Raw genomic sequence first — 12,695 nt, 5'->3', positions numbered from 1 at the left:
CAGGTCTGCCATGTTTTTTTAAAAAGGTCGTCAATGGGTAAGTAGAAGTTTCACTCCTGGTTACCTGGTGATGGCATTATTGGGAAAAGGAAGGTACTGGTCAGGCAGACGATAACATGACAAGTAGTGACTGCCTGCTTGACTACCTTGGCTAGAGTCCGATGGTGCATATTGTACGAGGGCAAAGCACATGTTCTCCAGCATGGGGTCTGGCATGGATTCACATGCTCATGAATATTCCCCGTCGTCAGGCTGGGAATCCTCGGTATAGAAAAAAATCAGTATCAGTTTCGTTTCTGATCTGTCTTTCTTAGTAGTAACCAATCACTGGTCTCTGGGTCATACTGCCCCCAGCCAATGACTGCCCTCTCCCTAAGCCCCGCCTCTGGCAGCCATCCTCAGATTTTTACCGCACGTTCAAGTGTTGGGAGTCCTCGTGCTGTAGCTCTCGAGCTTTTGCTGCGTTTTCGTGATTTTTCAGGAGATTTTTCTCATTTTTCGGTTAAATAGAGCCTCAAGCTCCACCGTTTATACATCCGATCAACGGGGATCCGTTTCGGAATTTTCTACGCCCCTCAAGGTTGAAGATTTCGTGGAGGATTCCAGAAGTTCCGAGGCCTACCCCGGACATGGCCCAGGAGAAAGGAAGCTCGACCCCCGGGAAGCTGTTCAGGACCTGCCCTGGATGCCAGCTTCAGAATGTTTTCAAGGAGGACGAGCATTCGTTATGCCTCTACTGTCTCCATGAGGACAAGACGCACACGGAGAAGGACTGTACGTTTTGTGGGAACATGTCAGAGCGGACCATGAAGGATCGCCACCTCCGTCTCGCCAACTGGCTGGAAGGGAAGAGCCCGTCAGGCGAGAAGAAGAAAAAGAAGTCTGAGTGGTCTTCTAAGTCCTGTGAGGGCGCCCCGGAGACGGGAGCCCAACAAAAGGCCAAGCACCGCGAGTCCGCGGGCACCGGGAGCGCCGAACGGTCGGGCTCTTTGGCTGCCAGGCAGGGCGCATCCTCCCCGGCGCCATCAACCACGAGCCAACACTCTGGCCCGGGTAAGAGGAAGTCCGAGAACCCGGCGAAGCTTCTGGAGAGGCCCCGGTCGATCTCGAAGATTCCGGCAGAGATGGAGCGAGGCTCGGACCCTCCCCCCAAGGTGAAGGCCCCAGGCGTACAGAAGGTGACAATGGCCTTAATTCACCCTGCTAAGACCTCGATTGAGGATGTCGCAGCGGCCCTGGCTCAGCCTGTGGAGGCTACGCCAGTGGAGGCGACCTCAGGACCCAGAGTCTCCCTGCCACCACGGAGGGAGTCGTCTTTCAGGCCCATTGAGAAGACCCCCAGGAAGTCCTCGTTGGAAAAGGTGGGGGAGGGGCAGGTGGCCATCGTGGATACAGACACGACTTCTGAAGAAGAGCTCATCAAAGTCGTGGAAGAGGCCCAGCCCATCGGGAGGGATCCTGACGAGGGCGACGGTGTCGCCGACGAGGTTCCTCAAGAGCCCTCGCGCCCATCGTTTCCGGTGCCGCGGGACACTTCGGCGGCCATTTTGTCAGCGATTCAGTCCTTATGCTCGGAGATAAGGAAAAGGTTGCCCCTCCCCCCGACGGAGGTACCTGAGCCAGACCCGACGGGGAAACCGGAGCCGGGACCTTCGGAAAGTCCACCGCATAAGAAGAGGACGACGCATCCTACGCCACCTATCCCACCTCTGCGGCCTGCTCTGCCTTCCCCCCGGTCTACTACCCATGGGGATGATACAGACACGGACACGGCTACGACGGGTACAGATGACGACGGAGGCGACGACGGGACGTGTCCCCCATCGTCCCCTGCTTGGGCGTCCCCGCCCGCCGAGATTGGATCCTTTCATGCCATGATTTCCAGGGCATCCAAACTCTTCCAGCTCTGCCCAGAAGAGAAGAAGGAAGGGTTCCTTTACCAACGGCGCAAGGCTAAAACGAAGACGGTCCTCACCGTACCACTTCTTTATGACATCTGGGATGAGGGGTTCGCCCTCCTCAAGAACACTGCCACGGCGCCAGCAAAAAGGGACCGGTACGAGAAGAAGTACCGGGTCCCCGACGCTGCCCCCTTGTGCCTTCGGGCGCAACCTACCCCGGATTCGGTCGTCTCGGCGGCAGCAAAGAAGAAAGCTGGGAGGGCATCGACCTCGACATCAACTTCCCCGCCGGACGGCGAGGGCAGGAAGCTGGATACGATTGGACGACGGGTCATCTCATCCGCAGCGACGACTATCAAGGCGGCCAACGCCCTGGCTATCGTAGCCCGCTACGACAGGGAGTTGTGGTTCAAAATCGCCCCTCTGTTGGACTTCCTTCCGGACGCCAAAAGGGTTGAGGCCCTTGAAATCCTACAGGAAGGTGAGACTGCTTCGGACCATGCCATCACGGTGGCAACGGACATCGTCGACACTGGTTTCCGTCAGCTGGGCAACGGTGTTTGCGTGAGGCGACGAGGATGGCTCAAGGCGACGGATTTCCGCCAGAACGTACAAACCAAGGTTTTGGACATGCCCTTCGACAGGCGGTAGATGAGTCCCTTCAGGCCATCAAGACGGACACGGAGACTGCCCAGGCACTGGGAGTGCTCCAACAACCTCGGCCGTCCTTTCGGAGCTCCGGAGGCAGAGAAGGTGCCTCCAAGGGATCCGGAAGTGGCTCCTCCACGTACCGCCAAGCGGCAAGATCTTTGTCCCAGGAAGCCTACAGGGGACGCGGCAAGTCAGGTGGTGCCCGTCGTCGTCGACGGGGAGGTTAAGGAGGCAAGGCGGCCTCCAAATAAGATTGAACTGACCGTGGGGTCAGGCCCCCGCCGAAGCATCCCGGTGGGAGGCCGGCTGGCGAGGTTCGTCAGCGTGTGGGAGTCCATCTCCACTGACCGTTGGGTGCTGGACGCCCTGGCCCAAGGGCACGCCCTCGAGTTTCAGAAGAAATGCCCTCGCGTTCCACCCGTGGCCAGGAAGGAAAATCATGTCCCTCAACTACTGTTGGAAGTAAGGGCGATGCTCAAGAAAGGTGCCATTGAGCTCGTCCCAAAGAGGCTTCGGGGCTCCGGAGTTTACTCAAGGTACTTCCTCGTAAAAAAGAAGACGGGAGGATGGCGCCCCATCCTGGACCTGCGACGACTGAACAAGTACATCAAGGCACAGAAGTTCCAGATGGTCACCCTCCAGCACGTGCTGGGACAGCTGGAGGAGGGCAATTTCCTGTTGTCGTTGGACTTGGAGGATGCGTACTTCCACATCCCCATTCTAAAAAGACACCGAAAGTTCCTCAGGTTCGTGGTCCAAGGGCGGCACTACCAGTTCAAGGCCCTCCCGTTTGGATTGAAGTCGGCACCCAGGGTGTTCACCAAGTGCCTAGCACCGGTGGCGGCGTGGCTGCGCCTACAGGGGATCCACGTCTACCCCTACTGGACGACTGGTTCATCAGGGCAAGGACAACGGAGCTCGCCGTGGAGCACACTGCGAAGACCGTCCAGCTGCTCACGGACCTGGGGTTCTCCATCAACTTTCCAAAATCCCACCTGGTTCCGTCGCAAGTCTCCCTGTTTCTGGGAGCCAAGCTTGACACAGTGGCGCGGCTGGCCTCGCCGTCGGAGGAAAGGACCAGGACCATCCTGGGCAAGGTGCAGCGTCTGCTGGCCACGGACATGGCCAGGGTAAGATCTATCATGTCCCTCCTCGGGATGATGTCCTCCTGCATTTATCTGGTGCGCCTTTGCAGGCTTCGGATGCGCCCCTTACAAGAGTTCCTCTACGCCCACTGGGTTCAGTCGACAGGCAGCTTCGAGGACAGGATCCCTTTCAACGAGACGTTCCGTCAGGCGATCCGGTGGTGGGGTACCCGCTCTCATCTGTTGGCAGGCACAGACTTTCAGACCCCAGCTCACCAGGTGACGGTGACGACGGATGCCTCCCTGGAAGGTTGGGGAGCGCACTCCGGAGATCTTCAAGCGAGAGGCCTTTGGCTTCCAGAGGAGAAGTCACTCCACATCAACATCTTGGAGCTCTGCGCAGTGTCCTGGGCCCTCAGGTCTTTTCTTCCGTCCCTCAAGGGCAAGGTGGTGAGGATCTTCACCGGCAACAGCACCACGATGTTCTACATCCGGAAGCAGGGCGGAACCAGATCCCCTGCCCTATCCAAGGTAGCCCAGGATCTGTGGCATTGGGCTGTCGCCCAAGGGATGTTTCTGGTGCCTTTTCATCTGGCAGGAATAAAAAACACCATCGCCGACTCACTCAGCAGAGAGCTGCGCTAGTGCCACGAGTGGGAACTACGCCAGGATTAAGTGGATCGCCTCTTCTTCGATGGGGCGAACCCCAGATCGATCTCTTCGCGACCGCGACGAATTCCAAGTGCCGGAGGTTCGCCAGCAGGTTCCCCCAGCCGAGGAGCATGGGCGATGCTTTCTCGTTCCCCTGGGACGGCCTATTTCTTTGTGTTCCCTCCGCTGCCGTTGCTGCTCCGGCTCATCAACCAGCTCAAGAGGTCCCGGTGCAAGATGATCTTCGTTGCCCCGGCATGGCCGAGACAGATCTGGTTCCCGGACCTTCTGGACTTGTCAACGTCGACACCAGTCAAGCTGCCGACGGATGCAGAACTTCTCTCCAGAGAAGGAGGCGCCATTCTTCACCACAACCCGGAGTCGCTGAACTTGCAGGCCTGGCACCTACAGCACTAGAGTTTGGAGGGTACGACATCCCGGCCGACTGCAGAGAGGTTCTTGCAAAGGCCAGGGCGTCCTCAACTCTCAAGTGCTATGGACATAAATGGAAGAGGTTCTCTGTCTGGTGCTGTGCACAGAAGATTAACCCTCTGCGGATTACGGCCCCTCAAGTATTGCCGTACCTACTGTCATTGGCCAAGGCTGGACTAGCTCACGCTTCCATCAAGATACATCTGGCCGCCATCTCACGATACACCAGAACTACGGGACGGGCGTCCTTGTGGTCTCATCGACTGGTGAAGGAATTTATGAAAGAATTGTTCTGATCTTTCCCGCCGGTGAAGGCCCCTGCCCCGGCGTGGGAGCTCAACGTGGTGCTGACCAGGCTCATGGGGGCCCCATTTGAGCCTATGCATTCGGCACCGTTGAAGTTTCGGTCGTGGAAGACAGCATTTCTCGTGGCCATCACCTCCGCACGACGAGTGGGAGAGATCCAGGCCCTATCTTGCAAGCCGCCATACTTGACGTTTCACGACACGAGAGTGGTGCTGAGGACGCACCCCTCCTTCATGCCCAAGGTGCTGTCGGACTTCCGCCCCAACGAACCCTTGGTGTTGCCAGTTTTCTTCCTGTCTCCTTCATCGCCGGCTGAAAGGACTCTGCACTCGCTGGACGTAGCTAGAACGCTGAAGTTCTACGTGGACCGCACGAAGAGTTTTCGGAAGACATCACAGCTGTTTGTGAACTTTGGGACTGTGAATCAAGGGAAGGCTCTCTCGAAGACTTCCATTTCCAGATGGCTCTCCGGCTGCATCATGCACTGTCACTGGTTGGCAAACCGACTGCTGCCCGGCCGTCTGAGAGCCCATTCGACCAGAGCGATCGCTGCTACCATGGCGTCCCTGTCTGGTGTGCCCCTGCTGGACATCTGCAGGGCTGCGACATGGAGGTCGACGCACACCTTCACAAGATTCTACTGCGTCGATCGGGTCTCCAGGGAGGAGTCCAGGGTCAGCCAAGCATTGCTGCGCAACCTGTTCGCTTAAGGTGAGCCTGGTGAGGAGGTAAGAGATGCTTAATGTTGAGTTGTTGTATTGCTTAATGTTGACACTTGCCACCTCCCGTGGTTGTGCATGTGTGTACTGCTATCTATTCTCTTATTCATGAGCATGTGAATCCATGCCAGACCCCATGCTGGAGAAGGAACAAGTTACTTACCTGTAACTGTTGTTCTCCAGCATGGGTCTGGCATGGATTCACATGCGAACCCTCCCGCCTACCCCTCTGCGGCTCTTCACTTGGTCATACTGCCACTTTACGTGCTTCCAAATGTGAGGATGGCTGCCAGAGGCGGGGCTTAGGGAGAGGGCAGTCATTGGCTGGGGGCAGTATGACCCAGAGACCAGTGATAGGTTACTACTAAGAAAGACAGATCAGAACGAAACTGATACTGATTTTTTTCTATACCGAGGATTCCCGGCCTGACGACGGGGAATATTCATGAGCATGTGAATCCATGCCAGACCCATGCTGGAGAACAACAGTTACAGGTAAGTAACTTGTTCCTTAGGTACATTGACTCGCTGTATCTTGTCAGAGCAAGATGCAGATTTTTTCAAGACAGTATATGTACTCGCTAGCAGCACATAGATTAAATGAACCTGAGTTGCACAGTGAGAGTAGTAGTGTCATGAAAATGATGGTACACTTACAGGATCACGCAGCACGAGGAAGTGCACATTGTTGCGCATTCTGCAGCACACTATGATTGGTGATAACCAATGCTTGAAGTAGGCTTTGCACAATTCATATCGGATGGGGCCTGATGCTCTGTGTTACAAAGAGCTGTTGCCTGGTGTTCCCCCTGCACATGCATTTATAGAGCAAGTCCCGCAGTACAGACTGTTAAGTGGATGGAAAGAGGACAATGAGACCTTCTGGGTTGACTGTCCAATGAAATGATGGGAAGACGCAGACAAGATGTATACTATACATTTTTAATTGAATGAAAACTTGTAGAAGACAGGAAGATAAAGCGAGAAACGTTGGTTGAAATTGTCCAAGGAAATGTACATAGTTACAGAGCGGTCACACAGCAATTTCCACAGCCTTGAGGGTAGTGAGGTCCCAGTGACTTCAACTTTTTTAGACTGCTGTAATTATCGTGCATACAGTTCCTGCTGTTCTTAGAAAGTGAATTTACTAGTTTGCCTACCTCAAATCTTATGATGAAAAGTCTTGCCCTTTAAGATTGTTTTTCTTATTTTTATGGATCAGGAAAGCCCCCGGGTGGCATGCAGATGCAACTTCCTGGTAACCAGTTCGCATTCTTCCAGGAAAGGAGTGTAGATACGAGTGGCACTAAACATACCAACGTGAGCTCCTACTGCACGTCGTACTTTGATGCCATTACAGTGGGTAAGCATACGTTGATCCAACACGCTCCCATCAGCTTTCAAATCCATTTGCAGTTATCGAGGAAGCATTCTGATCTGCACAATTTTTATTGTATTGTATGTTTAACTCTGCCTGCGTCTGTTTATTATTTGTTAGTAGTAATGAAGTGGCCATTTGGTGACATGTGTGTGAGAGTTCGCTATTTCAGCCAGTTTTCAATGGCTAACTCTCTATTTGATTAAATGGACACTGCCAAAACTTGTTTCGCTTGATGGAGCTTTGTATTGAGCAGGCATAACAACTAACTTTCTCATGGCTTCTTTCAATGTGATCCTTCAGAAAATGTCCAGGACTAGAAGATATGGTTGTCATACATGCATTGAAATGCGCCCCTAGCAAAGTTAATTCTTTTCTCTTAGATATGTAGGTAGCCAAAATGTTGAATGGGCATGGAGAGTGAATTCCCCGATAGCCCTTAGGTAATCATTGTGGGTGGGTGGGTGGGTGGGTGGGTGTGTGTGTGTGTATAATAATTGAGTTGATGTGGAGAGTAGAGTTAATTCATTGGTCCTTCTAATGACCATGGCATCTTGCAGGCATAGGACGTGCAAGTTATTGGTTGGGTTGAAGTAGGATGTGGGGGAAGTTCATAGGCATAGCGTCAGGAGAGCATGGTTGCTTTTCCTGTAGTGTTGATGTGTGCAGATTGGAAGAAACCATGCTCGATGCAGATACACTTATAGTTTTCTTTAGACACAATGCCTGGTGGCACCTGTCGTGCTCGTATCCAGGGGTGAGTATGTTTGATATCTAGTGCAAGTGTTTGTGGACGCCAAGTCAGGTACATGCATGTGTGTCATGTTCTTGGAGATACTGTTCAAAGTTTAATTATTTATTTGAATTTGTAAAGTGCTAGCCCTTAAGTGAATATTATATGGTATGGAACGTTTCAGTAAAATGGCTAGGCAAGGGAATATGGTGTTGGATAGGGTGGAAGGCTGCAGAGCTGGTGTGTAGTCAGTATTTACTTTGCCACCACGTGTCTTCAACTATCTGGTCCATTGATGGGACTTCTAGGGTGTATCATTAGAAAGGGCACACCTTGAGATCATGATTATGGCACATTGGCAGTCGTTTTGCATATGACTGATGGGACTGCTGGTGTGCTGTTTGATTAATCTGGCTGAAGCTGCCCTGCTGAACCTATTCTGACTCTTAATATTTTAGGATGTGGATGCAAGTTGGCTGTAGGGGAAGTTTGTAGGCATGGAGTGAGGCAAGCAAGGTTGCTATTGCTGTGGTGTCGATGCATACAGATACTCCTGGCCTCAGCTTATCCAGGTGCGTGTTTTTGTGGACTGTACCTTGTGAGACCTGGCCTCAGCTTATCCAGGTGCGTGTTTTTGTGTCGGATCTGAGTGCGTGTGGAGTCGGGTTTATGCATGGATGCCATGTGCTTTGAGGTGCTGTTGAAAGTTGCCTGACACGGATGTAAAATTTAAATATTTGAGATAGGACGATGGTGTTAGTTAGGGTGAGAGGCTGGAAGGTTAGTTGGTAGTTGGTATTGGCTTTGGACGAGGCTATGCCATTGTGTGCCTTCCATCTATTTGGTCCATTTATTGAACTGCTGTTTCGGATATCTCTAGAGGCCATCATAGGGGAGCAAGAGTATGGCACATAGGCAATGTGTTTTATATCAATTCCTGTGGTATTGATTGTGCCATCTGGAACATAAGGCACGTGTCATAACATAAGGGTGGTTACTAATGAATGGTCTGTTCTTAATATATTTTATCGAAACATTGTCATTCTTATTAGTACAGGGAGGTCTTCATTTATGGTAAATCAAATGGAGAAAACATTATGCTATTTTCTTTCATTCAGAACTCAGGCAGCAAACCAATAAAAGCAAATAAACGATATTTCCAATAAACCAAGGGACATTTCTGTAGTGTTAAGAACCAAACATGATCTATAAATGGGCCGATGCTAGGTCTTCTCAGCCTGTAACCACATGGCCTGTTTGGATCGCCTCCTCTTTCTCTGATGCGCGGACCTGAAGTAACCCAAAACACTGTTCAAGCAGTGATCCCTCCTTTGCTCCATGCGATGTGCTGAACTTCCCCCTCAAAGGTCTGATCACACATTTGGTATCTTTTACTATAATAGACATGCATAAACACTAAGAGGGTATTGTACACACAACACCATATTCTGCACCGTTCCACTATCCAAACTATTTATATGAATAGGGTAATTTATGATATAGGGGTGGGATAATGCTTGTGTCTGTATTGTTAACAGAATCAATACTTTCAGGAAAATGCATTATGTCATGCTCTCAAGTCTCACCAACAACTAAATTATCTGATCGATCAGCTTGAGATAAATCTCTTTATAAATGGAGTCGCCAGACCAATCTGCCGCACTTTTAATGCCCTCCATTTCAGCACCAAGTGTGAAAGCTTTAGAAGCCAGTAGCCCTCTACCAAAAGCAATGGTATGTATCTACACTTGCACCATCACCTACCTTACACACCAGGCACAAGTAGGGGAGGAAACTTGGTCATAAAGTTTCCTTTTGGAGATCAATAACTGGGTCTGCACAAATATCATAGAATATGACGTAACCATCTCGAAAACCTCCAGCCATTGGACTTTGCACATCTTATGGTGTTAAGGAAGATGTTGGTAGTAAATCATTTAAAAACCACGCTATCACTCGAGACTTGCCTGGGGGGTAGAAAACTCTGTCAAAGATGTCCAGGACTTGGACTTTGGACAAAATGCAGAGCAGCATCGTAGGCGTCCATGACAATACCTTAAGACTACTTCTGGAACATAAAAAGGAATACATTCACATTCCATAGCACAGAGTGCCTGGGTAAGGTGAATATGGCATGCCAATTCATTAACCTACAGATTAGAAAGTGTACCCCAGCTGGGGCGCTTTCAACAAGGTGGTAAACCGGTCAAATATCCAACCTGAAAATATGAACTTTTACAAAGGTCTTACCGGCATCAAACATTGAAACACAATAAATAAGATTCAGCCTTCAGCAGAACTAGAAATCATGCTTGTGCATCCAGAGTAGGCCAATTGCCCCATCACCATTGCTTCATTTGTGTTTGGTTCAGTGTCCTGGTTACCATAAAAATAATGGTGGAAAAGGGTATTCAAAGCCTGCTCAACCGAGTCAAAGAGACATCCAATGATACTTCTTGCGGGTTGGATCCCAAAATAAAAACCATGGGCATAGGACATTGAGCTTGAATTCAAAAGCATCCATGCCGAGGGATGCTCACTGCGCAGTAACTTGTAAAGAATGGCCTTGCCCGTTGTGAGGTTATTCTGGCTGCACACCGGCTCGGAGGCTGTGCGGAGTGGGGAATCGGCTCAACAGCCCCAGGAGGTTAGAAACCTAGTATTGCCGCTCTGATTTCCCACACCATGTGGAAGCAGCCCCTGAATTAACATGATGGGAGGACTGTGCAAAGACTGGCAGGGAAAGCACAGTGACTGCAACAGCAGGATGCAACAGGTGGAGTTTGAAGTCGCAGCCAGACCCAAGTACTGATGTTTCAGGCAAGTTGCAGAAGGGGAACCCTCTGGTCAGAATTGGTGGCAAGGTCACCAGGACAGAAGAGGTCAAGGTGGGAAGTGCCAAGGCCGAAGAGCATTGGCCAAGAATCCAGGGAAGGACAAAGGGAACAAACACAAGGTGGAAGAAGGGACTAAAAATGCAATGGGACTAAGGATACAAGGAACAATAAGGCAAGAGTCAGGATTCAAGCAGGTTCAGGCAGGCAAAGTACAAGGTGTAGCAGAAATAGTCACAAATACCAGCAGGGCAGAGCAACACTGACTAAGCGCATTAAGGTACCCTTTGTTGGTGAAAAGGAGGGGGAGATTATTTTGCCACTAATATGTTCAACTGCATATATTTGATGTTATAAAGCCAACTACTATACCTTTCTCTTAATTCCTTGCTTGTCTACAAGTGACCATTATCTTCTCCACTTCCAATTCTTCTTTTCAAGTGAGTTAACATTAGTCTTGTCTATTGCTTAACAAATCAGGCAAAAGGGGGATCCTCAAAAGGTAGATGCATAGATTAGTATGGTTTGCTTAAAGGCCTGAAGGTATCATTTCAGCTTAATGACTCTGAGATCTTGCTCCAAACCTTTGTAAGTATTGTGCGTGACCAAACCTGGGGACAAAGCCTCTACTGTCAGACTATGTGAGAATACCAAGGTGTCCATATTGCGCATTTCCTGATACAACTTTCACTATAGTAGATTTTTGGGCGGCCCAGTATTTACACGTCAGGAGCCCCACAGGTCCCTGTTAACTACAGTGCGAGTCGGCTTCGATAGTGCGGCTCTCTGGGCCTCGTTACACTAAACCAATCTCTTGATTAGTTACAGAATGAGAGGTTTCCAGTATACGGTTGTACTGGGACAGAATCCGTGTCCTTCTGACCCCAGCCCCACAGTCCTCTTACTCATCCCCTAGCCAGAACATGGCCGTCGGAGAAGGTCAGTAGCTGGGGAATACACAGAATTCTGCCCATTTCAATGGGACCACTTTCCCTGTTTCCTAGAGTCTAGAGTCAAGACATACCAAGACCCAGCCAAGACTCCCTCAAACCACAGAAGAACACCATCATTACAACTCTCTCACTTCATAGAGAATCTCCCTGTATACGTCCATGGGACCACCTTCCCTGTTTCGCAGGAAGAAGGGACAAGATCCCTCATGAACCAGTCTTACACTGGAGGAACTATATCTGTGTAACTGCCTCACTCAATAATAGTACACCCACCACTCAACTAAGAAATCTAACTGGAGAAGTACACCCTCTCCCCACTTACCAGCCAGGATTACAAACTGCAGAATGTAAAATGGCCCACAATACAACGGGGAAACACAGATTGAAGTTCATAGAGAAAGGGCAGAAAACAGGTACAATAAATCCAAAACCACACAGCAACCAACCTTTTACCTAGAAACCGCACAGCAAACCAGAGAGCGAGAAAACTGGCTTCAAGCCAAACAACTGCAAAGCACATGGTGGAAATCAAAAAATGGTAAGCAGGACTTTTGTTAAGACGAGCCAAAAAAGTCCCAGTGTATCTGGAGTCAATCCAAACAGACTCAATGACGGAGTAGACGCAGTGCGGGGCAAACTCCAGCTTTATTATCATCCAAATAAAGCAGGGACAGCTTACAAGCATTCAAATCCTGTGACTCTCAATGGATGAATAAAAAATAATTCCTTAAATACTGAAAACACATCATTAATGATGTCGTAACATAATCTCAGTTACAAAGCCTACGGAGATTGGGGATAGGTTAGTGCATTTTGTCTACATATAGACTCTATAAGGGTCAAAAATTTGGTTGGGTTACAACTATCTGATGGCCCCAGCTAGAACCACCTCTACAGTGATAAAGGTAAAAATACCTTTATCTCTTGCACCGACAAGAGTTTGGTTAGCATATTACTCCATGGGCAGAATGACACCATGGATTCTGATAGGTTGGCTCTCTTCTCATCAGCCTTGGACAATTGACAGGTTGTCAAGATACAAGCCAGACGGA

The 12,695-nt window shown here is 50.2% G+C and overlaps 1 protein-coding gene across 1 annotated transcript in view; it reads left to right on the top strand.

The window, feature by feature from the left end:
• MMP28 (matrix metallopeptidase 28) overlaps nucleotides 1-12,695 on the top strand; it is a 417,865-nt gene that overhangs the window by 383,289 nt on the left and 21,881 nt on the right. The window contains exon 6 of the mRNA XM_069614923.1: nucleotides 6,968-7,108. Coding sequence (XP_069471024.1) covers nucleotides 6,968-7,108 — 141 coding nt within the window. The remainder of the gene's footprint in view (nucleotides 1-6,967; nucleotides 7,109-12,695) is intronic.

Source organism: Ambystoma mexicanum, chromosome 9 (genome assembly GCF_040938575.1).
Source record: "Ambystoma mexicanum isolate Mex_15411 chromosome 9, UKY_AmexF1_1, whole genome shotgun sequence".
In the NCBI taxonomy this organism is placed as follows: Eukaryota; Metazoa; Chordata; class Amphibia; order Caudata; family Ambystomatidae; genus Ambystoma; species Ambystoma mexicanum.
The sequence above is the reverse complement of the archived record's forward strand: the minus strand, read 5'-3'. Positions and strand labels throughout refer to the sequence as shown.